The sequence below is a fragment of the Hippocampus bargibanti genome, linkage group LG16 (assembly GCF_051943395.1).
Source record: "Hippocampus bargibanti isolate YZ-2025 linkage group LG16, ASM5194339v1, whole genome shotgun sequence".
NCBI classification, from domain to species: domain Eukaryota; kingdom Metazoa; phylum Chordata; class Actinopteri; order Syngnathiformes; family Syngnathidae; genus Hippocampus; species Hippocampus bargibanti.
Genome location: NC_142749.1, coordinates 9,571,527 through 9,594,141, shown reverse-complemented (window position 1 = coordinate 9,594,141; position 22,615 = coordinate 9,571,527). Strand labels below are relative to the sequence as shown.

At 43.5% G+C, this 22,615-nt stretch overlaps 1 protein-coding gene across 2 annotated transcripts in view; it reads right to left on the bottom strand.

Annotated features, from left to right (window-relative positions):
• Nucleotides 1-857: 857 nt before the first annotated feature.
• LOC148886349 (cell adhesion molecule DSCAML1-like) overlaps nt 858-22,615 on the bottom strand; it is a 60,469-nt gene continuing 38,711 nt past the window's right edge. Inside the window, exons 9-33 of one of the 2 annotated variants that reach the window (XM_089016981.1) lie at nt 21,521-21,805; nt 21,298-21,417; nt 21,042-21,218; nt 20,316-20,515; nt 19,032-19,128; nt 18,803-18,931; nt 18,549-18,716; nt 18,394-18,464; nt 17,670-17,910; nt 16,951-17,097; nt 15,486-15,641; nt 13,811-13,950; nt 10,329-10,482; nt 9,753-9,870; nt 8,407-8,570; nt 8,233-8,331; nt 6,748-6,936; nt 6,367-6,654; nt 6,135-6,290; nt 6,023-6,053; nt 5,825-5,943; nt 5,143-5,295; nt 4,187-4,387; nt 3,801-4,112; nt 858-3,643 (exon numbers count right to left, since the gene is read on the bottom strand). In XM_089016981.1, the coding sequence (XP_088873107.1) occupies nt 3,207-3,643; nt 3,801-4,112; nt 4,187-4,387; nt 5,143-5,295; nt 5,825-5,943; nt 6,023-6,053; nt 6,135-6,290; nt 6,367-6,654; nt 6,748-6,936; nt 8,233-8,331; nt 8,407-8,570; nt 9,753-9,870; nt 10,329-10,482; nt 13,811-13,950; nt 15,486-15,641; nt 16,951-17,097; nt 17,670-17,910; nt 18,394-18,464; nt 18,549-18,716; nt 18,803-18,931; nt 19,032-19,128; nt 20,316-20,515; nt 21,042-21,218; nt 21,298-21,417; nt 21,521-21,805 (4,352 nt within the window). In that variant the 3' untranslated portion in view covers nt 858-3,206. Of the gene's footprint in view, nt 3,644-3,800; nt 4,113-4,186; nt 4,388-5,142; nt 5,296-5,824; nt 5,944-6,022; nt 6,054-6,134; nt 6,291-6,366; nt 6,655-6,747; nt 6,937-8,232; nt 8,332-8,406; nt 8,571-9,752; nt 9,871-10,328; nt 10,483-13,810; nt 13,951-15,485; nt 15,642-16,911; nt 17,098-17,669; nt 17,911-18,393; nt 18,465-18,548; nt 18,717-18,802; nt 18,932-19,031; nt 19,129-20,315; nt 20,516-21,041; nt 21,219-21,297; nt 21,418-21,520; nt 21,806-22,615 lie in introns of both variants that reach the window. The other variant, XM_089016982.1, reaches the window with a different exon arrangement.

The window sequence follows — 22,615 nt, the reverse complement described above, 5'->3', positions numbered from 1 at the left end:
GGGGATGTTGATGTGTTCATCACTGTGTTGACTGTATTTCTTTTTTTTCTGAACATCTTTGACTGGCACTTAGTAATTACCACAATTGATTATTTTTAAACATTGGTCCTCCTACTGAAATATATTATAAACACATCAGTGGTTGTGTGGCCATTCAGTGGGCAAACAGTGTCAATGTTTGTAGGCCTGGGGGAGGACACCAGTGAAGTCAGTAGTAGGAAACATTTCTCGTGTGTTTTTTGGTGATTGAAAGTACTTTTTTACCTTTTTTTTGTGAAGGGTTCAAGGCCACTTAATGCATGATTTAAAACACACACACTACCATGGCAGTGGGATGAAAGAAAGACTCTCCCTGTTTGAAAATATACACGAGGACAGAACAAATGCTTCAAGCGAAATAGCTTACATACCGCGCACCAAGAGCAATTCATGAAATTTGTCCGACTGAGTGTTTGAAGATGAAGGCCTTATGTGAACTGTATGATAGTTAATAAATTAAATCTTGTAACATTGTCCTCATCTTTCTTGTACATATGTACTTTCCTATCTTTGGGGACATCCTGAAGCAGTTGCAGCACACAGATGTTACAACCATCCACTTTAGAGTGTTCAATGGAAATTGTACTCGTACTTAGTTACTTCCACCGCATCTTGTTCAATGTGTCGATTGTGTTGGTTGATGCAAGTGGAACTTCTCACCTGGAAATCTTTTTTTTTTTTTTTTTTTTTTTTTTTGGGGGGGGTTGGGAGTGATATTTTTTGCAAGCAGGTCGTTCCCTCCCAGAAAAATAACTAGAACAAGTGGAAATGCAAAATACAGTAAAGTCTCGTTATCGGATATATCGATAGTCCCGGTTATATCGATACTATTTCTATGCACGCACGGAGAAAATTACATGCAAACAGGGTCGGATATATCGATAAGTCCCGGTTATATCGATATTTTTTCGGACTCCCTTGAATATCGATATAACGAGACTTTACTGTAAGTGAAATGCTTATCCAGGTACACATTTTGAAAACATTTCAGAATATCGAAAGGTAATATGTAAACCATCCAGAAACCATAACGTATGAAAGATAGCTTTATTGCACAAGGTGTTAGAATGATCTTTTTAGTTTTTGCTTTCTTTTCATAGAAAATGTACTTTTGAACACAAGCAATTGCCGTAACAAGCAACTCCAACCAATGTTTGGGATACCCTCAACGTGTTTTTTTTTGTTTTTTTTCCTCCAGGCATTTTTAATTTCCATACATATTTTCTTTCAAATGTTTCCCTTCTAGCTAGCATGCAATGAGTTTTTAGAGGATCAACAAAATAAAAAAGTATGCTTTAAAAAATGAAAATAAATGACATCAACAACAAAGACCTTTAAAAAAAATACGACAAATTAGTATCAAAAACAAAGAAGGGAAAGTGTTTTACCCATTCAGATGTATTTTTGACTATTTTTTCTTTTTCAGTTCTTGAAAGTGGGGGGATTCAACCATGACGCATCCCCCTTTAACCATTCTGATGAAAATAGCTCTTCATACAAAACTGTGTTTTATATACATGACTTTACCTATAAACAACACAGACAAAAGTAGCAGATGCTGCATCTAACATGGTTGTGGGGTCGGGATATTTTCACTGTTCTTTCATCTGCGCAGTGAGGGAGAAAGTGAGAGGAACCCGGAAGTATCATTTTGACATTCACCTCACTCTGGTATTTATGTACATAATAGCAGTTTGTGTGACATAAAGAGCTACTACGAGTCCCTGATTTGCTTTGGCTGACATGCCACATACTTGATTTTAGTCTAGAAACTACATTTTCATTAAAGCCCAAATAACTCTGATGAAAATGGACGACCGACAGAACACCCCCCCCCCCCACCTTAAACAAACGTACAAGATAAATATAAAGCACAAAATCTATCACAGAGATGCTTCAGAGAAGCATTTCAGTAGATTCTTGTGGTGAATGTACATATTGAGGGACATTTACAGTACTTCAGACAGGACATGAAGGAAGATATTCATCGGGTAACCATTTGCTAACTTGCGCTCAACTTAAAACCGAGCCATTAGAAATCTTGAAACGCTCACATCGCTACTGGGATTCCTCGAACTGGGCTTAGTGGGCGCTTGGTTGTCATGATGATAGCAGTAGCATCTGCTAGTGGTAGAGACCGGACTGAAGTTTGGGAGTGATTTTATTCATGAAATGCCCAAAATGCAAAAGGCTGACTCTAACAAGACTGCAAATCATCCAGTCACCCAAAATAATAATAATAATAATAATAATAATAATAATAATAATAATAATAATAATAAAATTAAATAATGAGTCCATCTTGCCTTTTCCCATTTTCACATATTGACACTTTCATATTTATTCAGAACATCCATACTTAACTTTAATTCTTTCTGTAGTCAAACCTTTATTATTATGATTACTTTTTTTTATGATTGAGCGATTGTCTCATTCTTCTTAAATTTGACTGGTATTGTAAATACCTGATAAATATTACTACACCGCCGTAGCACATAGCATTTATTTCATTTCGATTTAGACGTTGATATAACTTTATAGAAATATATATATGTTAAATCTTTTTTTTTTTTTAAATAGCAAACATTCTCTATTTGCAATGTGGGGTAATTGCAGGTGGTTCATTTAAGTTGCCCTGACTTCACTACAGGAGTCACAGGGCACGACACCCATCGAGACTTCTAGAAGTGAATCTTAACATCATTTGTTAGAGGACAGTTGCCAATAGTTATTAGAGAGACAGACAAAGGGGAAAGGGAAGAAGAAGAAGAAGAAGAAGAAGAAGAAGAAACTGAAGTGGAAGTCCTTAAATGGTCAGTAAAACTATGAAAGTGTGTGTGTATGTGTGTGTGTGTACATACGTATAAGACATGATCCTGGCCGTCATGGACTCAAAGCTTTTTTGCCCCACACAGATAATTAATATTTGGCTGCACTACTCCGGAAATCAGCATCAGCCGGCCATATAACTGTTAGTTGGGCGTTAGTAGTTCTTTTCGAGAGTCCCTCGTGGAGATTAAAAAGCAAAGTTAGTTTAGGAGTCTCTGCATAGGAGGACACCTATGGAGAGGGCAGCGGGCAGTGGGCAGCTCACCTTTAGTTGGGTACAAAATGCGGTGGCATGCCCTTACAGGCCCAGGCCGCTGGGCGGGGTGGCACCGAATGGACTAGACCAGCGTGTAGGACTTGGAGTAAGCCCCGGCGCTCTGTTTCTGCAACCGACCCAATGCCGAGGAGCTGCTCTCCAGCAGCGAGTCTCTGGAGCCGCCCATCTTGTTGCCGCTGTTGGTGGGGTTACTGCTCGTGCTGGACGTGGAGGACGTGGCCGCCACGTTGGAACCTGGCACGGTCAGAGTCCTCTGGGGGAGGGTGGCCGTGCCCGAGCCGGCACCCAAACTGCCCAGTCCAGAGTGGCCCAGCGTCAGCGCCTGCTGCTTGGCAGAGTCTAGAGTCTTGTGGCGGCCCTGCGTGTGATACGCACGCTGCGTCAGGCTGCGGATGGACGCCTCCCGCGGGGGCACGGCCGGGCAAGGATCGTGCAGTTCCCCTTGCTTGCGGAAGAAGGGATCCGTCTTCATGTAAAGGGGGAGGTTGCAGAATTCACCTGAGAAAAGCCGTTGAGGTGAGAAGCTATTACATTTGTGAACTCTTGCAGAAAATGGCGGCAAAGCACTACATGAAGCTCCTCAACTGACTTCAACATAGTTCCTTTGCACCAGCGCTGTTAACATTTTAGAATGGAGGCGGAGGGGGTCACTTACTTTTGTTTGCGCGATGAGGAATGGGCACAGCCACATTTTTACCACGATCGTAGTCCTGCGGCTTTGGAGGCGAGGCGGTGAAGCGGCAGATGCCCGGCTCGGACGGCGTACTCAAGGAGGTCATGCTGTCCGCCGGGTCGTTGGTGCCCGTGGTCATTTGGTCAGAGGAGCTGTCGGAGATGAAGCACTCGGTGATGGTGAATTTGGCGTGTTGCAGGTGCTCCTCCAGTTTGGCGTGCTCGTACGCCCTGGCCAGCTCCTCGTAGGTTGACGAGGCGCTCTCCGTAGACACCATGCTGTTACGACCCTTATCTGTGAATAGATGGACCAATGTCATGTTAACGTGGACAATATTGGTGTAAAGAGTGATCCCAGATGTGTCTTACCTGTGTCTTGGGAGAGGCTGGCACTGTAGCTGTCGCTCTCGGTGGCGGTGATGCCATGAGAACCCATGGTCCGCCAGTCTGAGGTCAGAGTTCGCGCAGAGGCCGTGGACTGGCTTTGACTGGGTCGGCTGAGCGTCCACTGACTGGAGTACCGGTTTCTGGAACTGTGGGCTGATTTGATGCTCTTTCGGGAAACGGGGTCTGAAACATTGTCCAGGTGATTAGAGTGTTAATTGTCAAGCGATGCGCTGCATCAAGGGGTGTGGCGTCCTGAGTCAAAAATTGGTCCAAATTACGCCAGTGACATATCGGTTCCTATATTCGGAGACAGCCGCGCTTGCACGAGGCGTAAAAACTGTTGCCCAGCGGACAATTTGGTGACATGAAGTAGATTTGTGTGCGTCATTCTTCTGCACAGATTCCGACAAGCCCTTTATACTTTCGCTACATTGATTGCGAGCCTCTGCTTCGGCGCTTTAATTGACCATGTTCAGCCCCACAACGGTGCAAACGGCCATTTTTTAAACTCTGCTGTCTATGGAAATGCAAACCTCAATTCCACCCCCCTAAATAAACAAATAAATAAATGGTGGTCGAGTAGTTAGCACGCCGGCTACACAGTCCAGAGGTCGTGAGTTCGATTCTCACTGCGGCCTCCCTGTGTGGAGCTCGTATGTTCTCCCCTGGCCCATGTGGGTTTTCTCCAGGTCCTCCGGTTTGCTCCCACATTCCAAAAAAGGCTGATTGAACGCTCCAAATTGTCCCTTGGTGTGAGTGTGAGAGTGAATGGTTGTTTGTCTTTTTGTGCGGATAATGAATGTATGTATAAATAAATAAGTAAACTACTCATGTGTACGTTTTGACTGCATTTTGTGCTGTGCATGGAAATCTGGCATTTCGTGACATGCAGAACAATTGAATGTTCTTCCACTGGCGTCAAGACTCATGCCACTCACTCGTGCCAGGACGAATGTCGGACATGTCTATCAGAGGTCCAGAATTTTGGATGAGGGCTTGATGGTGAAGAGACACGCCTGTGCAGAAGTTTTGCGGGTTGACTGATTGGTTGAACTCGGTATCTGTCACTGGCACCGCAGCTTTGTCTTCTCCTGTTAGAGACAGATCATGACAAAATGTGATGGTTAGACATGGGACCAGTAGGGGGGGGCATACCGGAGTAAAAGGTGCACCCCCAACAAATAATATATTTTCAAACTTCTTAAATATATAAGGCATACCGGACTATAAGACTTATCAATTAATTCAATGAATGAAAAAGGTATTCCAAATATAATATAGAAATCGATAAAAGTTTTCCAAATATAAGGCACACCACATTATGAGGAGCTACAATAGAGGCTGAGGTTATGCACTACTTCTTCTACAGGGGGAAATGGAATCGGTGGCTGCTGACAGTAGTTGTGAGATATTACTTAACGTGAGGTGCACCAACGTATAAGGCGCTGGGTCATCTTTGGAAAAAAGTGAAGGCTTTTAAGTGCGCCTTATACACCAGAAAATACGGTACTCTGCATGTTTTTCTAAGACCCATCACGCCTTACTCAGCTGTGTGATAACTTTGGAAGAAATGATATGCAGTATAAAAACTGGACACGTTGATATTTGTCACATGCTCACCTATTTGTTTGATGCCTTCCTTGTCCTCAATGAGGAGCTGAACGCGGGGTATGTCAATGTGGAGACGCGGCCCCTGCGGAGGACCCTTCACCGGAGTGTCAATACTGCGATTGTTTTTACTGCACACAAGAATGTCTGATATTATTTTCATGAAGCTGAAAAAATAGCGTCCATCATAAAATAAAAGCTATAACTCACCTGATGAGCATTTCAGCGAGGCTTTTCGCATCTATAAATCAGAAAAAAATAATGTCAGGTTCAGTGTTCGTCACAAATTCAATTTTAAGGGCTTATTTTTATTTTGACTTACCTCGAAGTCGTTTCAGTCTCTTCTCTTTACGCTTCTTGCGGATAATGAAGAGCAGAGCAACCCCAATGGTGACCAGAATGACAGGAGAGCCGATGGAAAACAACTTTTTCACATCGTCACCTTCCCCACGGGCGGATTTAATGGGAGGAATTGTACCTGCGGTGGGAAACCGATATTTAGCAACGATTTACATTATATATAATGAATCAAGAAATAACGTTGAGATACTTACTTCCATCGTAATCGGTGGTGGCAAACTGCGAGCTCTGGTTACCACAGCCGGCACTGTTGCAGGCCTTCATTTTGAGCTCATACCAGGTTGCCTCCCGCAGCTCACCGAGGAAGAGCTGAGTGGTGGAATTTGCTTTGAGGCTTTGCCAGGCCCAGGTGCCTTTGGGCCTGAAGTCCAGCATCATATCAGTGATGGGGCAACCGCCGCTGGTCCAACCTTGCAGGTTGAACCCTGCATGGGTGGAGTTGATGTGGGTGAGCAGCGGCTGGTCTTTGTTGAATACGGGCTCTGTTGGAGAACGAGAGCGGCCATGGAGATGAGCAGGATACACAGAACTGTCGAATAACATAAAAGTATCCATTTCAAGTATCCGGTCGTCACCTCTGCCGTGCGTTTTGGCTTCAATAATCTCACTGATGCGGCCGGGGCCCACGCTGTTCTGTGCTGCCAGCTTGACCTTGTACCACGTTCCACAGCGCAGATTGTCCAACCTAAAGGAACGTTCGCTGGAACTGATGAAAACCTCCCTCCACTCCTCGGTGTTGTCCACTGAATACTGAAGCAAGAAGCCTACAAAGTTATACCAAGGCTTTCAGTTTAAAGCGTACGAATGGCGCTTGAAAAACTGCAGTAACATATATTCACCACCAGGAGGCAGACGTCACATACATTTCTATCACACTAAATATTTCATAAGGAATCGCGTTTGCAGGACGAAAATGTTCATTATCATAGAATTTCCTTAATTTGGGAATTTATGATCGTGCCTGTGCTGTATGAACGTATAAATAAATGTTAGGTGTTCAGCGTGTGCTGTATAAACATATACTGTATATGTTATCAACATATTTAACAAAACAAGTTATGAGATAGCGAAATATATTGTGCATAATCATAGCAATACAGTACATTTTGAAAAAAATAGAACACATTATGTAAGCAGTTTAATTCTTTGTAAAATCTGAGTCAAACTTTGTTTTGTTACTTGGGTTCTTTGTCTTAATCAAGAGGTTTGCTTGGTTGTCGTAAAACTTTGTTGCCAGTTCCGAGTAACTGTCCCGCCGATCAGTAACATCGGGTGAACTCTTGTGCAAACAAGAGTAGTTTTGAAAGCATTGCCATAGCTTCTTTGCTGGACGGTGGCATCATGTCATCATGATGTCATTCACTTCCGTATATTTTGTCTTTCGAGGCACCAGTAACTTATCAACTCGCCCACATTGTACTGTTGCGTAATATTGTCTTCGTTTTTACCATGTTGTACACTTGAGTTTTGCCTATTCCGAGTATTTCTTGAATTTGTATGACTTTATATACTTCTTTACTCAGTTTAATACACTTCACTCTCTCTTCTACGCTCATGACTTTCTTACATTTGGATGCCATGGTTACAGTGCTTACTACTGACGAGAACTACCTAATACAACTGCTGCACTACACTAAACAACGTGCAATTTTGAAAGCAAACTAATGCGTATAACCTGGGGATTTCCCATCATCCTCTGCGCAGGTAACCACAAGAAAAATGGCGGAAAGTTTTTTTCCCCATATATCGAGCATGAAATCACACAATTTTGCATGGATTGTAATTCAGTGTTCTGGATATCGGAATTTCCGTTGTAGGGAATCGATCACTGCTATCATTTAGTGGTAAAAAAAATTCATACATATGATTTTTCTCCTGGTTAAGAAATTTCCGTTTCACAGAAATCCTTATGTATATTCCTTACTGTACTTTCCACTCATAGTATTCAGAATCTGCTTATATAATAAAATAACGCTGAGCAACAGCGTAAATAATGTGTCCCGGACCATGTATTTTGCACATTCTGTGACAGAGGTGTTTCACGGATGTAGGCGGCATACCTCTGATGGAACTTCCACCGTTATCCCCTGGGATCCAAGCCAGGGTGATGGAAGAAGTGGAAGTGGTAGAGACAGTCAGGCGGGGCTGGTCTGGAGGAACTAGGCGGAATCACACAGCCAGTGACTTGACAAGTGAGCAGAATGCATGAAGGATAAATATTGTCTTTTCCTTACCTTGCACTATGAGATTGACAATGATGGTGTCAAAGCCAAGGGTGTTGGTGGCCGTGCATGTGTAGTAGCCCGAATCTTCTGCTTTGACTAAACGCAGCACCAGTGTGCCATTGGATAAAATCAGCCGCTGACTGTCAGCTGTCACTGGAATGGCTGAGTCGTCGCTGACGAATGACATGGACATTACAGGTGTTAACAACCTCGCCGTCAATGCTTAGAAAGGAATTCTGTCAAGCACTTGTTGTATCCCGCCATTAATCCGACGACATGATACAGAATTTTGTGTTTTATACAATACAATACAGGTAACATCCGACTTACGACCAGCGCAACTTACGACCTCCCATACTTACGACCACCAGTTCCCCCCTTTTTTTTAATTCTACGCCTGGCACTGCAATGCGCTAGCAGCCGGCGACGTGTACTACAATTTTGGCCAGCCAGCATTTCACGCTCGCACAGCAATCTACTGCGTGCGCGGCGAAACTAAAAGGTAAGAATTCAATGTATCAATAAACTGTACAGTAAAGTTTGGCAAACATTACAGGTATACAGTAATAAAAATCGATATGAAATATAAAATGATGAAAACGATACTAAAAGGTATAAAATGTACAACTAAACTGTACAGTAAAAAGTTTGGTATATATAACAGGTATATAGTCATAAAAATTGATAATACGAAATATAAAATGATAAAAATGACATGATATAAAATGATAAAAATGACATGACAAGTTATAAAATGTACAAATTAACTGTATACAGTTTGGTAGATAATGGTATTCAATTGAAAACATTGCTTAAAAACAACAGATTGACAACGTATACTATCCTGTCATATAAACCTCGCGTCGGCCATTTTGAATGGATTTCGACTTATGACCGTTTGACTTACGACCGTTTTGTCGGAACGGAACCCGGTCGTAAGTCGGATGTCACCTGTACATCCTAATTTAAATTTCATATAGCGCTTTCACAACAGCTGCAGCTGTAACAAAGCGCTTCACATAATAGTCAACACAAAGCAAAATAATAAACACAACAGGAACATAAAAACATGTACCGTTGTCCAATATTAACTTTTTTTTGTTTGAGTACAAGACAAACACTTCATTAGATGAAGCAGTTCTAGATGAAAGAGGAGAGGGTGAAACCCTCCTTTTCATCAGTGGATCAGAGACGTCATGGTGGCGTTGAAAGGAGTTTCAAAATCTTATCCGATTTCAACAATTATGGCATGATGACAAAGTGTAAAATCCTATTTAGGGGCACCGTCATGCTCGTCTGTGGTCTCTTTTTGTTATTTTTTTAAGTTGGACATAGGCAACATATGCTCAACGGACCTGTCTTTGGTCCATTTGATGGTTGGCGCAGGCTCCCCCACAGACTTGCAGGGCAGACGAACCTCCTTCATCCAGGGCGTGGTCACTGTTCCCCCAAAGGACAAAATTTTGGCCGGGACTGCAAAGCAAGACACAAAGACGTCCCACAAAGTGTTTGACAGATACTTCACCCCCACCCTGCATCTTTTGTTTGCTGTACAAGTGGGCCAGTTTGTCTGAGGGGAAGGCCTTTATTCATCGGCCAAGCCTCCTCAGCTGACCTCGTAGTCTATCTTGAAGCCATAGATCCTCCCCTCTATTGATTCCCACCCGCTACCTCTCTCCCCATGGGTCATTTTACTTTGGACTAGATCGGCCCTGTTCATCACCACATAATTAACAACAACATTTTTCGCAACAGAGCCGGCACCCAATCAATACTACGGCTGTCAATCAATAGCAGAGCGTGTCTACAGAGCCAGGAGGAGGGCGAGTGATGAAAGTGATGTGTGATCGGGAGATCATCTCGCTATTTAATAGCCATCGTTAGGGCGGCTCCACCTCATAACCTTTACGAGGCCGGCCGTCATGACCCACCTTTTCCGGCAGGCTCCACGATGACCTTTGAGCTCATGTTGCCCCGGCCAGCAGTCGTCACGGCAGCGGCCCAGATGTGGTACTGTTTGCCTCGGCTGAGGTGGGTGATGTGGTAGAAGAGCATTTCCGGGTTGGCCTCGTACTCACTGGGTGCCTGAGACGGACGGACGGGGTCTTGCGTTAGAGGATAACGGATGGCAAACTTGACTTGATTTAGCTTCTGCCAATCACATGTTCATTCGTGGTGTTCTCACATTGCTAGTGGAGTAAAATCTTTATGACAAAATAAATCCGCCCCTCCCCTCCCTATGATGGTCTGATTAGAGTAGCAACATAACAGGTGTCTCACTATTCAATAAGCCGCTGTCCTCAGAAGGCCCAGCTCGACTCCGTTGTGACGTTTTTCAGTTTTAGAGGAGAAACGAGCTGAGGGAAACTGACCATATCCAATTCAGTTTCGGTTTTTTTTCCGGAAATGATTGAAAGAGAGTGAAACTATATTTCCATTTAACTCATTCTCTGCCATTGCCATTCATTCACAAGTGTATTTCGGAATTGACAATATGACATAGATCGAGCGCCATTCCCGAATTTGGTCAGGTTTAGTTTTTTTCATGCTTGGTTGCCGATAAAGCGCTGGCCATGTCCTCCGGCAATATTTTTTCTTTTCCACAAGGTGGCAGCATTTCCCTTTTTCCATGTTAGCGCTATGTTCCAACTTCAGCTGTTGTTAAAGCGCTATATAAACCAATATGTATGTATTGCATTGTATTTGGGACAGCTACCCTCATTTGAAGCTCATATAACACCAGACCCAATTACAGTAAAGTCTCGTTATATCGATATCGGATATATCGATAGTCCCGGTTATATCGATACTATTTTTATGCACGCACGGAGAAAATTACATGGAAACAGGGTCGGATATATCGACAGTCTCGTCACCTCCCGTATCGATTATTGTAATTCACTTCTTTTCGGGGTCAATCAAAAATGTCTCCATAAACTCCAACTAGTCCAAAATTCCTCAGCCAGGATCATCACAAAAACCCCCTCATTTCACCACATCACTCCTGTCCTCCAACACCTCCACTGGCTCCCTGTTAAACTCCGTATTGAATTCAAGATACTTCTGTTTACATTTAAAGCCATCCATAACCTTGCCCCCCCCTATCTGTCTGACCTAATTCAAATCTCCGTTCCTACTCGGGCCCTCAGATCCTCTTCCTCCCTCCACCTCTACACGCCCTCTGCCCGTCTCACAACGATGGGGTGCAGAGCTTTCAGCCGCTCCACTCCTAAACTCTGGAACTCACTTCCACCCAACATCCGCAACATTGACTCCCTTCCTACTTTCAAATCTCACCTGAAAACCCACCTCTTTAAACTTGCTTACATGGTCTAATTTATTATGCTGTTTTATTATTTATTGCTTTATGCATGATTTTACTGTTTTGTGTGTTGTCTTTGTTGTAAAGTGTCCTTGAGTGTTCAGAAAGGCGCTTGTAAATTAAATGTATTATTATTATTATTATTATAGTCCCGGTTATATCGATATTTTTTCGGACTCCCTTGAATATCGATATAACGAGACTTTACTGTAATTTAGAAATTAACTCTTTTTCTGATGAAAGAAGAGAGTCTAAGGTTTCCAATGCTGTATTGGATGTTTATGTAGTCCTAAAACTCAATATTCTGTGGGTCCTGGAATTTGAGTGACAATGATAAAAACCCTGGAACTGGAGTGGACACATTTTTGCACGTCTGGCAGTGAATGAGTTAATATTTATTTTTCATGAAAAACTTTTCCTCTTTGAGATAAAGGGCTGAAGTCCTTTGCTTATTCAACAATGTAGAATTGTCTGGTTATTCTTAGCATCTGTTAACTAACAATTATCCATATTTCATGTCTTTGGTAGACAGATTCTAAATACATGACATGGCATATTGTCCAAAATGACCATGATCAAGTTACAAATTAGATTTATTGATTAATCTCTGAAAAGCGATTCACTATTATGCATTGCATTCGTTTTGGTCTGCAAAAGTACAGAAAATACATACACTGGGTTTTTTTCTGGTATGTTTGTTCTATACACCTATTTAGTATTCATTTGAATTAAAAACAACAACAACTTGGCAGTTATTTATTGACCTGTGAATTGTGTGTTGAGAAATAATCCAAGTACAACATACACCCAAGAATCATACAATCAATGTCAATCGAATATGAAAATGATTGACGAAAGGATTTATGATATTAGACTTTGCCCGTCTATATAATATTTGGTTCAAAGGATAAGGATTCTACAATGTACACATAAATTGTATTTTGGATTTTTGATTGAAGGACACAATTTAATTTGAACTAATCAAATGTTTGACTGTTTGGGCTGAATTGCAAAAAAAATAAAAAATAGTGCATTTTCATACCTTGTTCCACAACCAAATGTATTCATGTGTCTTAATTTTTCCCAGCAGAAACACACGGGGAATGATTTTCACACTTTTGCCCGGAGGCACGCAAACGCACGTATGGCGATGCGCACAAAACGCTGCATTCTCTCAAGTCAATCTCCCGTTGTGTCTTTCTAATCTGCTCGTCTCTTCACTGCTTGTCTTTTGTCTCCTTCAGAATTTGCTTTCCCTCTCTTTCTAACTCAGCGAGAGGATGGAAGGACGCGCGGAGGGAGGACACGTGTGCGTTTTTTGCGCGTGAGTATAAAGGGGGGTGCGAACATTCCACCAGAATAGCGGCAGTGTTGTGGTGATCCAGGGAGTGATACAGGGAGATAATGAAAAGACGGACAAAAGCACTCTCATCTCGATGTGACTGATACCCTCCTCTTTCTCCCCCCATCCCCTTCCCTGCCCGTCTGTCACTCTACCCCCTCTGTTACTCTCCCCTCAGCCCTGCCGCTACCCCATTTCCCCCTCAGTCTCTGCCTACCTCTAATGGTGTCTTTCTTTCAGTCGCCCTCCCCTCCCGTCTCCCAGATCGTTCTCATTTACATTGCGCTTGTGCACCAGAAATTGAGAAGCATTTTTGAACAACAACAAAAGTGGGAGACATCAGCATTCACCAAGTGATATGCGTTGCGCGCACACCAAAAGTGAAATGCCACACGCGGGTGTAAAAATAGCAAATGGCTGAAATGTGATGTCTGTGTGCCTCTCTGATGCGGCAGTGTGCATGTGTGAGCTTGTTCTCTGCCTCATTTGCATATCTACGTCTCATCACGTTGCCAAGACAACCTCATCTGTTCATCTGGGAAGGCAGGAAATGAGGCGATGGGGCAAACATGCCGAAAGAGTGACAAAAAAGACACGCGTGCAAACACACACGTATTTCTGCTGGTTCCCTTAACACAATTTGAATCGGTGATTAGATTCGTATCAAGCTTGGCAAATTCTCATTTTCACTGAGATGAACGCACCCCCCAAAAGCATGTTTTTATGTTGTTGTTTTTTGAGTCGCTTACCGGCTGTCCGGACCCCGGGCTGGAACAGTAAATGGTGTACTTTCGGATAACACCGTTTGGTTTGTTGGGAGGCAACCATGACACGACCACGCTACTAAGAGACGAAGGAACTGCCTTGATGCCAGCCGGTGGGCCGGGAACTACGGAAAACATGGAGGCAGATTAGCAGGGCATGCGTGTACTGCATATTTATGATCACCCGTGTGTGTTTTAGCACACTATGCTTTTCCATGCTGAGTATCTGGTGTCTATTAAAGTGATCAGGCTTGTTTGCAGCTTTTTAAGTCTTATCCCTCACTAAGCTGCTGCGGAAGGACTGGCAAGAAGTGCCTTTACATGGCCAGGCGTGGCATATGTTCATTGAGACATTTGGTCAGCAGTTCTGACACCAGCATTCTCCTAACTCGCAAACCCACAAACAGATTAGAAGATGTCTGATCCTCCGTCAGCCATTTTAGCTTGACACTGGATGTGGCTTAATACGCTCGATTGCTGGTAATCAAGCCGAGGACTGAAGGAGTTTAAAATGCATGCGCACTTTACAGTAAACACACAATAGCTGGACAGCGTGTGAGTGTGGCTTTTGTCGCCTAAACTATAGAGTGAAGGGTTCACAGTGTTAAAGCTATTCAATTCCTGGCATAAATATTGGGTGGGCCTGACAGTGGGCCTCATCCCAGGGCTACAGAAAGAGCCACTGCGGTGTAATGCCAAGCCTCTGTAAATCCATCACCGCTTCCTTTTTTTTTTCTTCCCTCCTCCCCAAAATGTAGGCCTCCCTGATCCCGCTATTCAGCCAGTCTGTGACTCGGTACTCAGAGGGGATGTAGCAGGGCAGCGTTTACAAGTAAAGGCAAGGGTGAATTATTTGATAGCTGCTGATCCCCCCCGGGGGAGTGAAGATGGGTGGCAACGGGGAGGCACGTTGTCATAAATGAACCTCCACGCGAGAGTAGGAGAGTTGGTGTGGCAGGAGGTAAATCCCATCTGGTGCCCAGACAGAATCTGCCAAGGATGCCACGCATGCAAAAATATTCCGGCGTCCATCGTGTGTGGCCCGTGTTAAGATAAGCAGGAACCGAATAAAGGCACCTTACATGATTGCTGCATTATGGTTTGTTGTACTGATAAGGAGCGAGACAACCGAGACTAAAAGGCACGGGGGGGGGTCCTCAAGATACACAATAGGCTCTATGATGTTCCTTGCTATCTTCAGCACTTGTTTGCCATACATACCCCTCCATAATCCTGCCTCCAATGGTGTAAGCACAAAATTAATTCTTTCTAATCCAAGAGGAGTTAATCCTTATGCCTATGGCAAGGAGGGGGGGGGGGGCTGATGGAACGGATGCATGGCTCGGGATGACGGTTGATTCCAGTGTGCTATTAGCTGTGAGAGAGAGAATCCCCCCCACACACACACACCACCAGCAGCGGTTCCTCCCGCCAGTCCTTTCCCAGCCCTGAGCCATGTACCCAAAGCCTCTTAATTCTCATTAGCACCACTAATGGAGCTTCCTAACATAAATGAGCTTTGGTCATAGGTTGGAGATACACCCAACACCCATTTCTCGACTCCCTCACCTCATGTAATCTCAAAGACATCAATTGTATTATTCCTTTCGTACATTTTTGAACACAGAAATATATGGCGGTAAAATGTGTGTGTACTCACGATCTTCTCGAGTTTGGATGTACAGCACATTGCTGCGAACCCCGTCGCCGGCTTGTGTATACGCCAGCACCTGAACACTGTAATTGGTGAACTTTTCCAGTCCTCGCAGCTCCACCTGCTCACGTGTGGTTGTGATGTTCTGCATCTCTCCCCACTCTGACAATAATTGAAGGATTTTATTCATCCATGCACACTGGCTATATTTGCTTTCTTAATATCAGTACAGTGAGCGTCCACATATTTGCACTATGGCATTCTCCAATTTTTGGATGTTTTTTTTTCATTCATTGTTTTTCTACTCAGGCCAAAAGCAATAAAAGTAAAGCTTTGGTGCCATCTTGGCATCCACCAACTACGTTGAAATGAGTTGAAGTGAGGAGTTTCATTGAGACAAAAAGCACCTTGCTGTAAATATTCAGGCAATTTTCTCCTGCTATGAGTATAAATTCACTGCACTCAAAGAACATCAAAAATACAAAAAACACTTTAGCCAGGTATTACAACACTGATGTTTTCTGACTTTACACTTCATCTGCAACATGCTTTGAAATACACACTAAGATTAACTCATTCAGTGCCATTTCCGAATTTATTCGGGAATTGAAAAGCATGACATGGAGCGCCATTCCCGAATTTGTTCGGGTTTTGCTTTTTCTTGCGTTGGGGTTTTGTACAGCCGCCCCTATTTCAAGGTCAGAGAACTCCAGACCCATATAACTTTGGAATGAACTATTTCTTTTCTGATGAAAGAAGAGAGTCTAAGGCAGTGGTGTTAAACTCATATTTGTCGCGGGGCACAGTTACGTTATGAATTTTGGGAAACCTTGTTTCATCACCTCCACATATTATATACAAAGCACACAACGACATAATGAATAACTAGCTTTCAAATTTGAAGTAAAAAATAATTACTGTTTTTGTGGTTTACATGGGACAATTGGAAATTTTGGTTCGGAGTTTAGCAAGCAACATGGAATTTCACAAGTTAGATTTGCTTTCGTGGGACAAATAGCTGGATTTGACCCCGAGCCTTGACTTTGACACCTGTGGTCATGATGTGGCGGGCTGGATTTGGCCCCTGAACCTTGACTTTGACACCTGTGGTCCACCTAAGGTTTCTCACGGTGCATTGAATGTTTATGTAGCCCTAAAACTCAATATTCTGTGGGTCTTGCAATTTGAGTGAAAATGACAAAAACCCTGGCACTGGAATCAACATATTCTGGCAGTGAATGAGTTAAATGCTACTTCGATAGCAAGCACATAAAGCATGCGACGCTCAAACTCATTTCACAACAACAAACATCCTCAAAGGGGACATAGAGAGAGGAAGTGCTTGATGAGGTACACACAGGTCAACACGTCAATGGCATTGACAGTGAAGTTGGGGGTGGGGGGTGAAGTTTAGAATGATTTAGATATTTACTCTGCATTGGCCATTGGGCCCGGCCCCCGCAGCACCCACCTCCGTCGGGGAACAGGGACCAAAACACAACCCGGTAGCCTTTTAGCACGCCGTGCAGCGTTAACCGTGGAGGCTCTGACCATGTGATCACCGCCTCATCCGACGTGACCGAGATGGCTCGTATGTTCTGAGGGGGTTCACTGGGAACTGTGGACATAGAAGAGCGAAGGAGTGTTAGTGCTACACCCGGGAAAAAAAAAGGGACTTTGTTGGTTATTGCTATAAGGCGTGCGGGTGATTGTCTTCGTTAAAATGGCCTGACGGAATCTACGTAGCGGGTCTGCTGAAGCGCTTGACATTTGAGGGACTTGTCAAGACCGCAAAGCCACAGGCAATCGCTGCAGGAATGAATCAGTCAAATAAGCTCAAATGAGCTCGCAGTGGCTTCTTATTCCGTGCGCACATTTCAAGAAATGGAGGAGAAAAACAGGGACGAGAGGTGTCGGTGGAGGGGGGGGGGGGGGTGATGGAGGAGAGATCAGAGTCGTAAAAGAGATGCCCCTAAAGGGGTTCAAATGCAAATGAGTAGGGTGGGGTGAATAAGACGGGGAGGTTTCTCCTTTAGCTTCCAGCAGCTAACGAGCGTGCTAATTGAAGAAAAGAGAAATAATGGGGTTGCTCCAAATCCAATTTTTAGCATTCTTGTGAGAACAAATTCACATCAGCGTTACATCTTCCTACTCCATTCTTACATTTTGTCACCGTTCATATTTCCTCACCATCTTCCAGTGTGGTTGCATTGATCTCCGTGCTAGAAGGCCCCGTCCCAGCCCTGTTGAAGGCCTGGACTACCACTCCGTACTGGGCAAACTTCTTGAGGTTGTCTAGGGTGTATACTTCGCTGTCTCCGGTAGCTTTCATTTCCACGATACTATATTGGCCGTTACTGCCTGGGCCGTTTTCTCGGTAGCCAATCTGGTAGCCGCGGATCACACCATTCTGCAGCTCCTTTTTCGGTGCCTTTGAAGAGATGCGTTGGTAAAATTAAAATGGATTCATAGATGTAAAAAAATGTTCTCACTTTTTTAATCATTTTTTTTAACTTAGCATACAGTACAGGAAAAAAATATTTTTTTAAATGTTTGATATTTTGGTGTGGGGTGTTGTTGCATAAATAGCTCAATAACAATGGCAGCAAAATAATACTTTTTATAATCAAAGCATCCTCAAATATCATTCAACTAGTCTTTCACAGACGTGAAGATAGACAAATGGTGAGCGGTATAGAAATGACATCAATGAATTGGATTCTTAGTCACGCCTTTGAGAAAATTCCACATTACCCACCTTGCATGACAATATTAATATTTTGTGTGTCGGAGATGTGAATTTAAATGAAATATCACAATCTCAACATGTTTTATTTTTTTAACACATGGCAGAATCGACGACTTCTCTCATCAGCTTCAACATTTTAGATAATGCATTTAGTCTATGATTCACCCTCCATGTGACCCGAATGCTCTGTGATGTCATGGGCTGCAGGATCACATCCATCGGTGGCCCATCAGGTGCTATTGAAGCCAAGACATTGAATACATTATGAACGTCAATATTCTGAGGGTTTTCTTTTTAAACTTTAAAGAAAGTTCACTTACGTGCTTCTTCTGTACTGATTGTCAGCTCTTTGCTTGGAAGGCTTCGACCTATCTTATTGTAGGAGTACATGCGGATGCTGTACACACAAGCCGGGTGCAGCTCGACAATGTTGGCTTGGTTGTTGGTGGGTGAGATGTTTCTGGTTGTATACATGTGATCCCAGGAGTCTGACAAATGGAGAAATGTAGATTATTTTTTAAAAATTGTATTATTGTATCAAAAAATGACATTTGCTTTGATTTGGGGTACCTACCTGATTTGTTCTTATACTCAATGTCATAGCTTGTGATGATGCTGTTGCCATCAAACCTTTGGATCCATCGTAGATTCATACTCCTATCCTTCACCTCCCTTACTTCCAGCTCTGGAGGATCTGGCGGTTCTGAGTGTGTACGTAAAAACACAATTTTTAAGATCAAATATCTCCATTCGACATCGGGTCCAAACAAGACCGCTGTTTTCTTCGCTCCGAGACACGATACCTTGCACGGTGAGTTGGATGAGTCCTCGACCTTCTCCGTAGGAGTTGATGGCGTGACAAGAGAAGAAGACAGAATCTCCTCTGTCGGCTGGGTTTAGCTGTGAGCATGAAAGATTCCAATTAGTGAAAATCACAAATGACAAAAATAAATAAATACAATGAGTATTAGCAACTCTGTAACATTCGTCCCTTTACGGCATCATCCAGCCATATACGTATCTATATCCATATATCTATGTACTGTATATCCATCTATCCATCTATCTACCTACTAAATGTAATGTAGTAGTAAATGTAAATTTCTCCACTGTGAGACTAATAAAGGCATATCCAATATATATATATATATATCAGAATCAGAATCATCTTTATTGCCAAGTATGTAGGACACACAAGGAATTTGTTTCCGGTAGAACACGCTGCACTAGTATTGTTGTCAAAAAAACTGCTAAGTGGCACTATACAGTTCCATTTTGGCTACTGTTGAAAGAGTTCAAAGAGTTAATGGCTTGGGGGAAAAAGCTGTTTAAATGTCTGCTGGATTTGGTGCGCATGGATCGGTAGCGCCTGCCTGAGGGGAGTAGCTGGAAAAGGTGGTGGGCAGGGTGCGGAGGGTCCAGTAGGATTTTCCGCGCCCTAGTTTGGATTCTTGCAGTGTGCAAGTCCTCGAGAGTGGGTAGGGCGGTGCCAATGATTTTTTCCGCCGTCCTAACTGTCCGTTTATATATATATATATATATATATATATATATATATATATATATATATATATATATATATATATATATATATATATATATATATATTACCGATCCATGCGCACCAAATCCAGCAGACATTTAAACAGCTTCTTCCCCCAAGCCATTAACTCTTTGAACTCTTTCAACAGTAGCCAAAATGGAACTGTATAGTGCCACTTAGCAGTTTTTTTGACAACGATACTAGTGCAGCGTGTTCTACCGGAAACAAATTCCTTGTGTGTCCTACATGCTTGGCAATAAAAATGATTCTGATTCTGATTCTGATTCTGATATATATATATATATCTAGCCATCTACCCATCTATCAATCTATGTATTAATTTTTATTTATCACTAGTTCTATTCTTAGAGATAACAATACAGATTAACAGCTTGTCTTTGTGTCAAAAAGAAAAGGTTGGATGTTTTAAATAGTTGTTCTCTATTCATACTACAGGACTATTTATATATTCTGTGATAAAAAACCCATATAATTCTTCCTGCACAGCCGCACACAGGTATAAAGACATCAGCCAGTATTTGACCTTTAGGGTGGAGATGACTTCATCGCCCTTCTTGTTGATGGTGATTGAATAACGTGGGTTTCTCTCCGCGTCAATGACCGTGTCCCCTCTTTCCCAGCGGATGATGATGGGCTGCTCGCCTCGGGCTGTGCAGTTCAGTTCCTTGGTCTGGCCCTTCCTGGCCATGGTGGTGTTGGGGTGGCTGGTGATCATTGCGGGAACTGAGAAGAATCGTCGAGCGGCGTCAGTGTGACAAATGGCACGACGCGGTGTCATGAGACAGCGGTGCAGGGAAGGAGTGATGGAAATTGAGAATATATTACAAAATGTATCGCCATCTCCATCGCTTCCCTTCCGCCTCCATTTCACGCTTTAAACCCCGCCGCCGGCATTTTTCGTGCCTGCCTCTTTGCACACCCCTGCTTCGATCTCTTCTCCGCGCAGACATAGATTATTGATTACAGGGGTTCTTGTGGTTTTGTTTTCATCACTAATTCATCAGTACCCCCTTTCCTCCAAACTACATCGAGCAATACACAGACAGGCAGATGAAACACAACCTTCAAAGAGTTAATTGAACCCCCGTTAACAACAGAGACATGGTTTTGATTAGGTTCGGTCCACAGTCTCCTCCTCTTGGGCAGATATGTATCGATTAAGAGTCAACTTGCCCACCAGGAATCTGAGGATTACTGTAGTCAGGGAAAAAAAGCTGTGTTGAAACCAGAGGAAATGATTGGCACTTACTCTTGACAGTGAGGATCATGCTTTTACTGATATCTGAGCCCACTCCATTGGAAGCTTGACACAGGTAGTATCCGCGGTCATCCTCCAGCACATGACGGATGAGCAGCGATCCGTTTGACATGATTTGGATGCGACCGGTTAGAGGGACCGGATGGTACTGCTGGGGATTTCCTACACCTGCACGATCAAACGTCGTTATATTTTCTCTTTTCTGTGAGCGTCTGTCGAACCGCTGGTGATGCCGCAATTACTTTACCTTTGGCATGTTTCCACATCACCTTTGGGGGCGGGTAACCCTCCACAGAGCAGTTGAGGACTCCCGCTTTGCCGTAAATGCAGTCCTGGTTGTTGGGCTGCACCACAAACCGTGGTGGAACTGAGGGATACAAAGTTGCATTCAATTTATTTGAAATGAGTGAGTCCTTAACTGGTAAACATGCAATTTCAGCTATTTTGGGTTTTATGTGCAAGTGCCTCACCGGTAACAATCAGCTGTCGCTCCCAGCTGACGGTGGCGGCGGCGTTGCTAGCAATGCAGGTGTAGTTTCCGTTGTGTTTTAGCGTCACCTTTGAAATTTGCAGGGAACTCATGAACTCTTTGGTCTCGATCGCAACGCCAGAGGTGGGCCCGGGCACGATGAGCTGGCCGTCTTTGTGCCAGGTGATACGAATGGGCATGTCCCCGGATGACACCACACAGGCGATGTAGATGAGCTTCCCCACCGAAGTCGAGGGGATGTCGAAGGGTTGGATGAGAGGTGGCACTAGGGGAGGGAGATGAGAACAGCTGAAAAACGGCCGTGGGTAAAAGCAAAAGACAGGCAGCCATGCTAAGAGAAGGTCATTGGCCAACAGGGCCCTCTTCTTTGCCCCCTGAACCCTTCCCGCTCCATCTCCTGAAGCCCCTAAGAGCTATTCTGGGTAGGATCCAATTGGCAGGAGGAAGTCATTCTGTTGCCATAGTAATGGAGGTTGGCGCGGTGGTACTACAGCTGAGACATCTGGGGGATTTAATCTAGGCTTCATTATTATTCATCTAATTAAATCAGACTCATGCAGGCGCATGCACACACCCTTAAACACCTCTGCAGCTGCCCAGCCACCATCGTTACCTCACTCTGAGACAGAATGAGTCAAAAGGTCCACCCTGAATCGAGAAATATACCAAAACGGTGGCCATCTGAACAAAGTGGCTCTTTTGTTTACAAGCAGGTGATAAAAAGTCACGGGCCGATTTTTTTTTGCGGTCTGCATCCCTGGTCAACCGAAACTGAAAGAAAAAAAAAATCACGTGCAGCTATAATCCATTCATCAAAACAATCACACAACTGAAATTGAATTTCGGTCATTGTTGCCCCCCAGAGTTTGAGGCTTCTATCAGATATGCCCCGTAGGCCAATATAAGAAATCACATATACAGTATAGACCTAGTCATGGACATTAGGCGGTTTGCAAACTGGGTGTGAAAAGCACTGTGCCTTGACAGAATTGTCAGGCATGGAGAGGTTAAGGAAGGCATTAAAACATCCACGGGAATGTTCATAACCTCCTTAGGTGAGCATGAGACTATTCCA